Below are 12,852 nucleotides of genomic sequence, written 5' to 3'. Positions count from 1 at the left end.
ATACTTGAAGAAACAGTTGCAACATGATAAAGTTCTTCAACAGATGCCTAATGGACACCTATTATAGTAAAATCTTGTGCTAAGTACTGCATGTATGCAAATGAAATTTAAATTCCTGACCTTAGTCACAGGAAACCGTCATATAAGCAGATCATGTAAGCAGATAATATGATGTAGACGAGTTTTGTTTTTTTTTTCTTCAGTACTGATGATGGAACCCAGGGCATTCTACCCCCGACCCTATCTTTTATTTTTTATTTATATTGTTTATTTATTATTATTATTATTATTATTATTATTATTATTATTTTGGTGGTACTGGAGTTCCTGGAAACCCTTCTACCTCCAGGCTATACTCCCATACACGTATTTTTTTATATTTTTATTTGGAAACAGGGTCTCTTAAGCCAGCGAGGCTGGCTTTGAACCTGTGCGATCTCTTGTCTCCGCCTCCCAAGTGCAGGGATTACAAGCGTGTGCCACCACGCCCGGCTATTTTTTATTTTGAAACAGGGTCTCACTAAGTTGCAGAAGGCCTCACTAAGTAGCTGAAGTTGTCTGCAAACCACAATCCTCCTGTTTCAGCCTCCCAAGTACTAGGATTACAAGCATGGGCCACCACATGGGCTTTAGGCGAGTGTTAAAATTGAAGTACTTTTCCTTTTTTAACCTTATATTGTCATTCTGCTAGGTCATCAACTCCTTAAAAGACCTTGCCTTTGTGCTCCAAGTACTTTGCATAGGTTCTGATATTGAATGAGGGAATAACAGTATAAAATACTAGTCATGAAGCAAAACTCAAAACACTAAGATAACATTAACACAGCTGATGTATATGAACTAGTACGTGACTTGCATAGATAAAGTGTAAGACCTCTGAGTGCATATATGCTAAGGCTTTTTTTTTTTTTTTTTTTTTTTTTTTGCTACTGTTACAGAACATTGATAATCAAGTTACTATGAGTCTGTTAAACTGTGAAAATAGCTGTGGGTCCAGCCAGTCTGAAAGTACCTGCTGTGCTGCCATGGCCAACTCCTGCAGCGCTGCAGCAAAAGACGACAGTGTGAGTGGAACTCTCAGTACAGGGACCCCGTCCAGCTCCTTCATGGAAGAGCTCCAGGGGTATGATGTGGAGTTTGACCCGCCTCTGGAAAGCAAGTACGAGTGCCCCATCTGCCTGATGGCATTGCGGGAGGCAGTGCAAACACCATGTGGCCACAGGTTCTGCAAAGCCTGCATCATCAAGTCCATCAGGTATGTCAGCCGAATGGGAGAAAGAATGACATCTCCCACAAGAGAGCCAGACACATACGCAGCACATTCTGACACTGCACACAGGCCATCCCAGAATAGTCTTATACATTAAAGAGCTACTTAGGAAAAATACTAACAGACAGAAAATTGAGAGATCCTTATCCCAGTTCCAGTCCTACTATGGTACAAAAGGTGGCGTCTGTCTCTTCCTTACCCCGGACCTTTAGATAATTAAGAAAGTAAATAACTACTTCTGCTTAAAGCAGTTCTGATGTAGTCTAAATGATGACGACTCTTATGCTTTAAGAAAATATTTTTTAAATGCACCCTGAATGATGCTACTAGCATATGATAATCTCCACCATGTGAAGAATGCTGATTCTGTAAGTGGTCAGTTATTCTCATTTATTTAGATTCATGGTAAATTCTGTCACCCATGTCTGTGAACAACTGTGGAATATTGTTATGTTTAAAGCAAGTATCAACTGAAGGCTCTGCCTTCCTAATATATCATCCTCCAGTCCCTTCTCACTGCACTGCTACCAAGCTGTTGTGACTCGCCATCAGTTCTAACAGGCCTTTCTGCCTCTACTCTCATCTTCTCTCAGTCGCAGTGGAGCACCCAGAGGGAACCTGGGAGTGAAAGTCAGAGTCCTGGGCTGCCCTGTGATAGGCCCAGGATTTGTTTGCAGCCCCTCTCTACTTTGTTCGCTCTCCTTCCATTCATTCCCTCTTTGCTGTTCATTAAACGTGTCAAGCACGCTCCTGCCTTTGGGGGCTGTTTTAGCTGTTCTCTCTGCTTGGAACATTCTTGCCATAGCTAACCACTTAATTCCTTCCAGCGTAGCTAAAATAATCACTCTCTCATAGGCTCGCAGGCGACCCTATTTATACCACAGCAGGCCTTCACCCCACTTGCCCCCAACACTCTTGGTCTTCCTTACTAGACTTGACGTTTCTTTTTTTCCCCTAGCTCTTTTACCTTCTAAAACACCAGGTAATGCATGTTTTGTTGTCTGCTTGCCTCACTGGAAGGTAAGCTCCTTAAAAACAAGAGTTTAAGTCTCTTTTTATTTCTTGTTATTTCCCAAGTGTCCAAGTGCTGCTTGTCCCACAGTAGTTGATCAGTAAATATTGCTTTAACTAAATACATGGAGTTTCCACAAATAATTCAAATTCATCTCCTAAGAAATAAATATATTTTATTATAATTCAAAGATAAATGGGAATATTGCTTAGTTGACTAAGGAGTTCTATACTAGGCAAAAATATTGGGAGGGGAATTTATGTTGCCTAGTATTGAATTAACAGGCTGTTTAGGGTAGGCTTTTTCAGTTTGGGCACTGGTAATATTTTGGGCCAAATAATTGTTTGTTGTGGGAGATGATCCTGTGTGTTGTAGACTCTTGAGCGTGTACTTGCCTGTGTCTACTGGATTTAAGTGTCTCCCTGTCCCCCCCCCCCCAAGAGACCCACAGTGTCTCCTGCGGACAGAATAACTCCTGGTTGAGACCATTGGCTGAGGGGATAGAAGAAAACTATGTTAAAGGCTCAGTCTCTTTTCCCATAGATAGAAATGTGCAGTGTTTATCAAGAATCATGCATCCCTAGGAAGGTGGCTAATCTAGCAGGGTTTTTTTTAATAGCAAAATATTCATGAAAATAGTGGGACAGCAGTCTGAAAAGGAAGTAAACCTACAAAAGGAAATCCCAGGTTTTTTTCTCTTCTGTCTCCCTCTAAGCTAGGATGGGCACTTACTTTGGCTCTGACATTTTTAAAGAAACTGCTCTAAAATTCCTCATTAGTTATTGTCATTCAAAAAATCAAAATGCATTCCTACTAATTCCATTTTCTTTTGGAATGCTCGCTAATACTGTGGATAATGGTTTTTGATTCTTTATTTTCTCCTAGATCTTTATCACTTTTGGTTTGGGGCTTATATTTCAATAAATTTGTTCATGACATTCTATGCTCCCAGAGTATATATGACAGTGTAACAAAAACTTGCAGTCTGAGACAGACTTCAGAAGATCAACTCTCTCTCACTTTTTTTAATTCTTAGTCACTTGACAGCATACACCATTTTTCAAACACCTTTTTACCGACCACAGCAGCTAGCACTGTTGAGCATCTCAGAGGAACTCAGCAAATGTTTGCATGATTGATGAACGTTCCTGTGGCCTTCCTGACCCGTCACATTTTGTAACTGAATATAGAGACATTCCAGAGGCTGAGGGGGAATGACAGACACCCAGCCTTCCTGAGGAAGGCTTTTTTCATCATAAGATGGAAAAAATACTGAGAAGCAGTACATAGTCATCTTTAACTCCCTGTAACATTGCACCCTGGATGTATAAATAAAGGAAACCTTTTGTTGCCTGTAGCTAGTGTCATAGTTACTGTTTCAGAGTAAACCTTGAAATGAGGCTTCATAAAAGTACTGCTCATTGGTTAAATTTTTGCTTAATGACTGAGCAAATATGCTGCAAACATGTTACTGATATTGTGAATAGCATATTCCATTTAGTAGCATACACTGCATGGGGTGCTAACAGAACAGACAGCCAGACTGCCAAAACTCTTGTTCTCAACTTTCACTTCAGTTTATGCCAACCAAATATGATTTTTTTTCTTTTTTTGTATTGGGGATTGAACCCTCCAGGAGTATTCTACATTTAAACTACACCCCGAGCTACACCTACAGCCCTTTCTTCATCTTTATTTTGAAACAGGGTCTCACTAAGTTGCAAAGGGCGTCACAAGTTACTGAAACTGGCTGCGAACCTGTGATCATCTTTGTTTCAGTTTCCCAAATACTGGGATTACAAGACTGTGCCACCACATGTGGCTTTTGTTTTTTTATATCTGTTTTGAAACAGGGTCTCACTACTCACTATATTGCTGAACGTCTCACTAAATTGCTGAAGCTAGTCTTGAACCTGCAATTTTATTGTTTGAGCCACCCAAATATTGGGATTACAGGTGTGTGCTACCACATTCAGCTCAGAATATGACTTTATTCGATTAATTTTTCTCATTGTTCAACTGGTATCTATCCTATAATCTAAAATCTCATAACTTTTGAGTGTGTGTGTGTGTGTGTGTGTGTGTGTGTGTGTGTGTGTGTGTTTGGAGATTAAACCCAAGGAATAGTCTACCACTGAGCTTCAACCCCAGCCGTTTTTTGTTTGTTTGTTTGTTTGTTTTGTGAAGTTAACTGCATACTGGCTTCAAACCTGTGATCCTCCTGTCTCAGCCTCCCAAGTCCTGGGATGATAGATGTGCACCTCTTCACCCAGCTAAAATTTTATAACTTTTGATAGGTAATCAAAAGCTAGTTTGTCAATGGTAGGGTGCTTATAGCATGTCCAGGGCTCTGGATTTGATCCCCAGCACTGCAAAACCAAACAATACAACAACAAAACCAGCTAGTTTGTACTCATTTCATAGTAGTTCATTAACTGTGCATAAAAGAGTAGTTCAAACTATGGCATGGTGGAGCATGCCTATAATCCTAGCTACTTAGGAGTCTGAGGCAGGAGGATCACAAGTTCAAGGTCAACCTGAGCAATTTAATAAGACTACCTCAAAATAAAGAGGACTGGGGATATAGCTTAGTTGCAGAGTGCTGACCTAAACATTCACAAAGCTCTGGGTTCAATCCTTAGTACTGCAAAAAAAAAAAAAAAAAAAAAAAAAAAAGTTTATTTTGGTGGTATTATTCAATATGATATATTAATTTATGTGGTAAATTAAAGTTATTTTTTCTAAAGTTAATGCTTAAATGTAATCATATGTATCTTTTTTTTTTTTAGGGATGCAGGTCACAAATGTCCAGTTGATAATGAAATACTGCTAGAAAATCAACTCTTCCCTGACAATTTTGCAAAACGAGAGATTCTTTCTCTAATGGTAAAGTGTCCAAATGAAGGTTGTTTGCACAAGATGGAACTGAGACATCTCGAGGTATTAAAGTTATTTTCTCCTTGTTAGCATATATGCAAAGCAGTTTCTAGACAATAAGGACTTTGCTGTATTTATCTTTGTATTCGCAATATCTAGTGTATAATAATGGGTTAATAAATTCTTTCTGAGTGAACACTAACCCTCATTATTAAATGTAAATATAAGACAGAACAAATATTTTAATTCAGTCTACTTTGGCTTTGCCTAACAATAATTTGTAAAAAAATCTGTATTCTTCAAGTTTTCTGGTAAGCATTGTACAGTAAAACTGATGAAGAACATTTGAATATAAGCACCACATAACTTCAGTTCTCATATTGCAGTAAGTGTTAAGCTTCATGTAGTCCATCATCCCAGTACCCTCACTTTTTTCTGCTTTTCTAAGTTGTGCATTTTTTTGATGAACTAAATGAAACACTTCATTAGTTTGAGAGTAATTGAAACAAAGAATAAAGAACTTGCTTTTAATTTAAATCAATTCTTAACTTGGTGATTTTTATCAGAAAATAAATTTTGTAATGTTCTATTTGAAGCTAAGTGTTTAAGAAAAATTTGTAGCCTGTCCCTTTTACTTAGCTCTTATTAAAGAAGTGGCCCTTTTAACACAATACTAAAATGCTAATCTAGGAAATTTGACTTCTTTGCAACTCTTCTCTAATTGGGTACGTGGGGTTGAAAATTGACATTCATTGTGTAAACTTCCAATCTACAATCATTATTTTAAAAAAATGTATTAAGGCTTCATATTCTGAATGGTTCTTGGTGTATGTTATAGAATGTAGTGTCAGCAGCTGATTTTATAAAAGAACAGTATATTCTCAGAAGTTACCTTTGAAGCCAGGTGTGGTGGTTCATGCTTGTAATCCCAGTACTTGGGAGGCTAAAACAGGAGGATCTCAGATTCAAAGACAGCCTCAGCAAGTAGTGAGATTCTCATCAACCTAGTGAGACTCTGTTTCAAAAATAACCGTTGGGAGTATAGCTCAGAGGTGGAATGCCCCTGAGTTCAATCTCTAGTACCCCCTCGAAAAAAAGGGTTACCTATTACCTTTAGGAAACTTCCAGATTGGCAGATATTAATCAGATTTTTTTTCTTTATTACAGGATCATCAAATACATTGTGAGTTTGCACTTATGAATTGTCCCCAATGCCAACGTCCCTTCCAAAAATGCCAATTTAATATTCACATTCTTGAGGATTGTCCAAGGAGACAGGTTTCTTGTGAAAACTGTGCTGTATCCATGGCATTTGAAGATAAAGAGGCATGTACTAACATGGATTTGTTAATTCCACTGCTTCTTAAAAAATACTTTCAATCTATATTTGAGGGGGTTAGCAATAGGTAAAGATATTATTACAACTGAGACCTCTATCAATTTTTAGAAAATTGATTTTTAAGGAAGAAATGAAAGTTTGACATAAATCATTGTAAATAAGTGTGGGATTTATACTTGCATGTCTTTTTTAAAAGACATTGTGCTAGTTACTACTGAAGTTGTAACTACCATATGATTAAGAAAAGCTGCTATGAAAAACATGCTGGTTGACTTTCCAGTATATAAATTAATGACCAATCGGCAGAGAGTAAGTGAATGATTGCTGTATAAGATTTATGCAGAGGTGTTTTGTAAAAGAAAATGAGTTATTAGAACTGTTACAAAGAATAAATCCTATAAAGTGTGTTTCATTAGTAATAATTTATTATGCTCCATACTCTGTTTTTCAGGATGTATGTTATACTTGAGTTTAAAAGGTTTTTTACTTTTTTTTTTAAAGAATCTTCATGATGCCCCACAACATCATGATGATAGAGGAGTTTTTATATTAAAAACCAGATAAAGAAGTTAAATAATTTTATATAATATTGCCAGGGTCAAAACTAACTCTGAAATCCTAGGTTTTGATCTCTAGTCTTTATACTCTATAACTTAAATTCTTCCATAACTAATACTTTCTTCAAGTTTAGTTTCTTAGAAAGTTATTTTCCTACTTTTCTTAGGAGCTCAAGCATATTGTATTTATTATGTTGATAAAACATTTTAAAATGTTAACTAGCTTGTTAAAAATGTATTGAAATCTCAGTCATAATTAAAGCAAATTGACATCTTTTTAAACTTGAGTAAATTAGGTAGACTTAATGTGGAAGGTTAGTTATTGCTCAGTACATCAACTAAACTGAACTCATTGTGTTCTAGAAAACCAAGCTCACCTGTGGGGTGTTTCAGAACTTGAGCACCAAGCATCACGCCCTAATAATGCATTTGTTCCCAAGCTGAACTGACAACAATCTTAATTAAATTGTCAATGGTGATGCTGAAAACTTTTGAAATATTGCCTTTGTAGAATTGTAGCTTTGGCAAATGATGTCCAACCTAGTCACAGATATTCCACCTCAGGTTAAAAGGAAGTGGTTTTAAAAGTTCTCTTTTCCATTACTTGGGAGGCTGAGACAGAAAAATCACAGGTTCGAAGTCAGCCTCAGTAACTTAGTGAAGCTCTCAATAATTTAGTGAGACACTGTTTCAAAATAAAATAAAATAAAATAAAATAGGGCTAGGCATATATCCTGGAAGTAGGTAGAAGGCCCCTGGGTTCTATAATCCTAATACCACAAAAATAAATAAATAAAATAAAAGTTCTCTTTCACATACTATCATATTCTTTGAAAGAGCTAAAAGGCTGAATGAATCTCATTATTATACCGGCAAAGGAACAGAAATTATCCTTTATAATTCTCACATTTTTACTTTATACAAATCAGTGTCCTTAATTTGTTCATAGAAAATTATGTTTTATAAAAATTGGTTCTTTTTCAGATTCTTATCATACTTTTATTTCTTTCTTAACATTTAGATCCACGACCAGAACTGTCCTTTGGCAAATGTTATCTGTGAATATTGCCATACCATGCTCATCAGAGAACAGGTATAATGACTTTTTCATAAATTAATATTTTAAATAGCTTAAAGAAGTGTTAATGGTTCTAATTGAAAATTTTAAGCAGTAAGGTAAAATCAGTATGCATTAAAGAAGTATTATTAGAACTGTGCAAAATAATTTACATATAAATTTAATTAGATTAGGGGAATAGCTCAGCCAGTGGTAGAGTGCTTTCATAATGTGCTTATTAAGACCCTGAGTTCAATACCTTTGTTTGGGAGTGGGAGGATTAATATAAGTAACACTTTCAAATGATCAAAATATCTAGTGCTTTCTTAAGTACTTAAGGTCACTAAATAAAATCTATGATTATATTTATAAGTTCTTTCTCCCTAAATTATCTTAAAACCAAGTAATTTTAAGATAAAAACTTGAAATAGGGCCGGGCGTGGTGGCGCACGCTTATAATTCCCGCACTTGGGAGGCGGAGACAGGAGGATCGCCCAGATTAGAAGCCAGCCGCGCTGGCTTAAGAGGCCCTGTTTCCAAATTTTAAAAATATATAAAATAGGTCTGGGAGTATAGCCCAGAAGTAGAAGGGTTTCCAGGAACCCCAGTACCTCAAAAAAAAAAAAAAAAAAAAAACTATTGAAATAACAGGGTCCTCATTTAAAGAAAGAAATACATATTTGCTCTCTATGAAATAAGACTCTTCAGTGTACAGCAACACCTATAAGAATAATGAAATAGAAGAAGGCAAATTTACTTCAGTAGGGGAACATCATTTGTAGCTTTAGCCCCTGAGGCATGAAGGAAGGTTTTGAGATTTCCAGAACTTGTGGCCTTTCTGGTCAGCTTGTCCTTTAGGCCAGTAATAGGGTAGCATCAGAGGTAGTAATTACAAAAGGTGTATGTTTTGATTATTAACAGAAAGAGGAAAATTCCATCCAGTTGTTACCTTCTGACATTGGGGAGTTTACCCATAAAATATGGATATTAGTCACTAAGTTTGTATACACTAATGAAATCTACAAACCCAGAGATCATTATGGATTTCCTTATAAAGTAAAAGCAAGCAAAACCTGTCACTTGACAAACCTTTTCCATCTGTCTGTTTGGAACAAATTCCTTTAGTTTCTTTCCGACAAAGCCTGATGCTAATGAAGTCCTACCTCCCTAGTTTTCCTTTTTGTTCCCTTTTATTATTTAAAGGAAACCATGAAGCACATTTAAGAAACACAGTAAAATTTTTTGTAGGAAAGTACTCTAGATGGAGCATGAGAAAACTTAGGATTTCATCCTGGCTGTGTCATTAAAGCCAGACTAAATTCTGTGTACTGGATCTTACCTTAAAGAATGTGTCTTTGAGACCCACAAACCAAAGGACTTTCTTTAGAGCTTTTATTAATGTGCCTTTGAACATGTGAGTTCCCCAATGTAGCCAAAATATGCTCAGGTGAATAGAGGTAAGATCACTTAAGGCAGGTGGTTATGAGGAGGGAAGTAAGGGTCTGGTCATTGGCTTTAGTGCATACAGTTGACCCACTATTCAGTGGACTAGTCCACCAGAGAGCCAGCCACTGGTTGAATATGCAGTTGTCAAATGATGTTTTTCTTGAAAATGCCACTAGAGGGTGCCATTTCCCAGAAACGAACAAATTCATTTTATGAATTTTAGTGAATTTATAGGTGATGGATATATTATGTTGAAATTTCCTTTCTCAATGACTTTTAGAAGTAAATACTATTTTGATATCTGTGGGATACAGGTTTCTATCACATTTTTTTCAGCTCTTTTCACTGTGGCCCAAAAGTAGCCATGGAAGATGGCACATAGTTTTGTTTAGATGACACATAAATTTCTTTTTAACTATAATCTCAACCTTTGTTTTGATTTTCAGATGCCTAATCATTATGATCTCGACTGTCCAACAGCCCCAATCCCATGTACATTCAGTACTTTTGGTTGCCATGAAAAGGTAAAGTTTTTTTGTTTTTTGTTTTTTGTTTTTTTTTTTTTTTAGTTGTTCGGTATAAATCAAAAGTATTCAGTTATTTAGTCCAGTGGAGAATACCAACAAGAATATAAATGTTTATAAAGCAGTATGGTGAATTATAGAATAAAGTTAGTGATGCTATGAGCACATGCAAAAGCACATTTCACAATGCAAAGCATCTAGACTGGCATGACAGAACTTGATATTTGTGCTGAATCTTGTAGATGACAAAAGAAAGTTAACCAGAAAGACAGAGGAGAAGAGACTGACCAGAAAGAGTGAGTGGACCACTAGTGCTTTGGAGGAGCTGCGGGTAGTTGGGTTTTGTGTTTGTTTTTGTTTTTTATGTTATTCAACTCAGTAGCATTGAGAAGATCTGAGGTAGCGAGGCTTGGAATAATAAGACCCCAAGTAAGGACAGTGAGGATGATGGTGAAGATAGATCTAGGAGCCAGGACTGACGTGGAACAGTAATCTACTAACTACATAACTAAGTAGATGTGGTGAGTGAAGGAGGGGGAAGCGTCTTGTTCTTGGTTCTGGCCTTGGTCACTGGGTAAGTGAGGAAGGACCATTTGGGGGGGGGGAGTGAACACGTAACTTTGGGGACAGAGGTTAAAATAAAATGAGTTCTGATTTAAAGATACGGAGTTACAGATGTGCGTTCATCCAGGCATAGAACATTCATTGGATTAAGGCTGATGGAAGCACAGGAAAGTTGTGGAGCTGAGGGAGTCAGGACACCATTTAGAGACCTCTTTGGCTTGCCAGCACTTTTTCTGGTCCTTACCATGTCTGTTCCCAACCTAAGGCTTGTGCTTGTTCTTTAGATGCAGAGGAATCACTTGGCCCGCCACCTACAGGAGGATACCCAGGCACACATGAGAATGTTGGCCCAGGCTGTTCATAGTTTAAACCTTGCTCTAACTCCCGCACCTCCACGCGATCTCCTTCCGTATGATGCCGCCTCACTGTCCCGGGTTTCCTCTGGGTGTCACCCAGAGGTCCAGAATTTCCAGGAAACCATTCAACAGTTAGAGGGTCGCCTTGTAAGACAGGACCATCAAATCCGGGAGCTGACTGCTAAAATGGAAACTCAGAGTATTTATGTTAGCGAGCTCAAACGAACTATTCGAACCCTTGAGGACAAAGTTGCTGAAATCGAAGCGCAGCAGTGCAATGGGATCTATATTTGGAAGATTGGCAACTTTGGGATGCACTTGAAATCTCAAGAAGAGGAGAAACCTGTTGTCATTCATAGCCCAGGATTCTATACAGGCAAACCCGGGTACAAACTGTGCATGCGCCTGCACCTTCAGTTACCAACTGCTCAGCGCTGTGCAAACTACATATCCCTCTTTGTCCACACAATGCAAGGAGAGTACGACAGCCATCTCCCTTGGCCCTTCCAGGGTACGATACGCCTTACAATTCTTGACCAGTCTGAAGCACCCATAAGGCAAAACCACGAAGAGATAATGGATGCCAAACCAGAGCTCCTTGCCTTCCAGCGGCCCACAATCCCAAGGAACCCCAAAGGTTTTGGCTATGTAACTTTTATGCACCTGGAAGCCCTAAGACAAAGAACCTTCGTTAAGGACGACACGTTATTAGTGCGCTGTGAAGTCTCTACCCGCTTCGACATGGGTGGCCTTCGGAAGGAGGGTTTTCAGCCAAGAAGTACTGATGCAGGAGTGTAGCATCTCTTGTTTGCTTAAGAAAGCAAACTGTGAGGAAAAAAAAAAATCAGTGCCTTCCCTTGCCCTGTTTTTGGTAATAAAATGTCAACAAAAAAGCAGTGGGAAAGATAAAATACCCACCAGTGAATGTTGTTAGAGAGGCCATTGCAAATATCTGAAGCAGTTTTTTCTTGGGGGTCTACATATGCCACGCTTTTTCAGGAGTGTTACCTCCAAAGTGCCTGTGGCATACAGCAGCTCTTTTATCAACTGGTATACCTCTTTGTACTTTCATGGGCATTTGCTCCAGTGCATTTTATTGTTGAAAACTCCAAAACTGCAGTGCTAAAGCTCAGACTTTTAATATAATGAACCCTCTTTTAAAACTGCAACTTATTTTTATAGTATTATAAGTAATGTATTAAATATGAGAATCACTACTGGCTGTGCTAATGCCAATGGAAAGAGTGGAGTTCTCATTGTTTCCCTGTAGATTTCAGAGGATTCAGAGCATAATCCTTGGAAAGCTTAAGTTCTCATTCATCCCTCCCCCCAACCCCAGATGTTAACTAAGGATATCCAGGGACTAGTTTAATCCCTACATTTGACTTTACATATTTAAGTGTAAGTATGTTGACTGTTGAATAATATCAAGTGTTTCATTAGACCTTGCTTACATTTCCTTGAGGCTACAAAGTAGCAGCTTCTCCAGAGTGTTTAGTGCTGAGTGCCATGTGGATAGCAACTTCAATGTTATGCTCTGTAACCCTTTTTGTCTCTTCCTTGCAGAGTGAATTCTATAGCCCTGCACATGGTTTCTGTTTGTGTGCAGAATCACCCACATAAAAATTAAAAGTGAATCAACTAGTAAACCATTATGGTATCTCATTGGTGGTGACAGAAGCTATATGAGCCAGAAAATTTCAGTCCTTTTGAACGCTTTTTGTTTCCAATTAATAAAACAAAATGAAATTGAATTTCTACAAACAGTTCTTTTAAAACTTGAGTGGTCATTGGAGGTATCTTGAGAGGCGATTGATCCAAGGTGGGAAGTCATAGTGGCCAGGTCACAC

General features: G+C 37.8%; 1 protein-coding gene across 1 annotated transcript; it reads left to right on the top strand.

Moving 5' to 3' along the window:
* Positions 1 to 959: 959 nt before the first annotated feature.
* Positions 960 to 11,800, top strand: TRAF6 (TNF receptor associated factor 6; the record flags this gene model as incomplete). The annotated part of the gene is made up of 6 exons (XM_080708033.1): positions 960 to 1,255; positions 5,072 to 5,222; positions 6,327 to 6,485; positions 8,077 to 8,148; positions 10,005 to 10,082; positions 10,931 to 11,800. 6 exons carry the CDS (start codon positions 960 to 962, stop codon positions 11,798 to 11,800), a joined length of 1,626 nt encoding a protein of 541 aa, XP_080564159.1.
* Positions 11,801 to 12,852: the final 1,052 nt, after the last annotated feature.

Source organism: Muscardinus avellanarius, assembly GCF_963383645.1.
Source record: "Muscardinus avellanarius genome assembly, chromosome: 1".
NCBI lineage: Eukaryota > Metazoa > Chordata > Mammalia > Rodentia > Gliridae > Muscardinus > Muscardinus avellanarius.
This window is presented reverse-complemented; position numbering and strand designations above follow the sequence as displayed.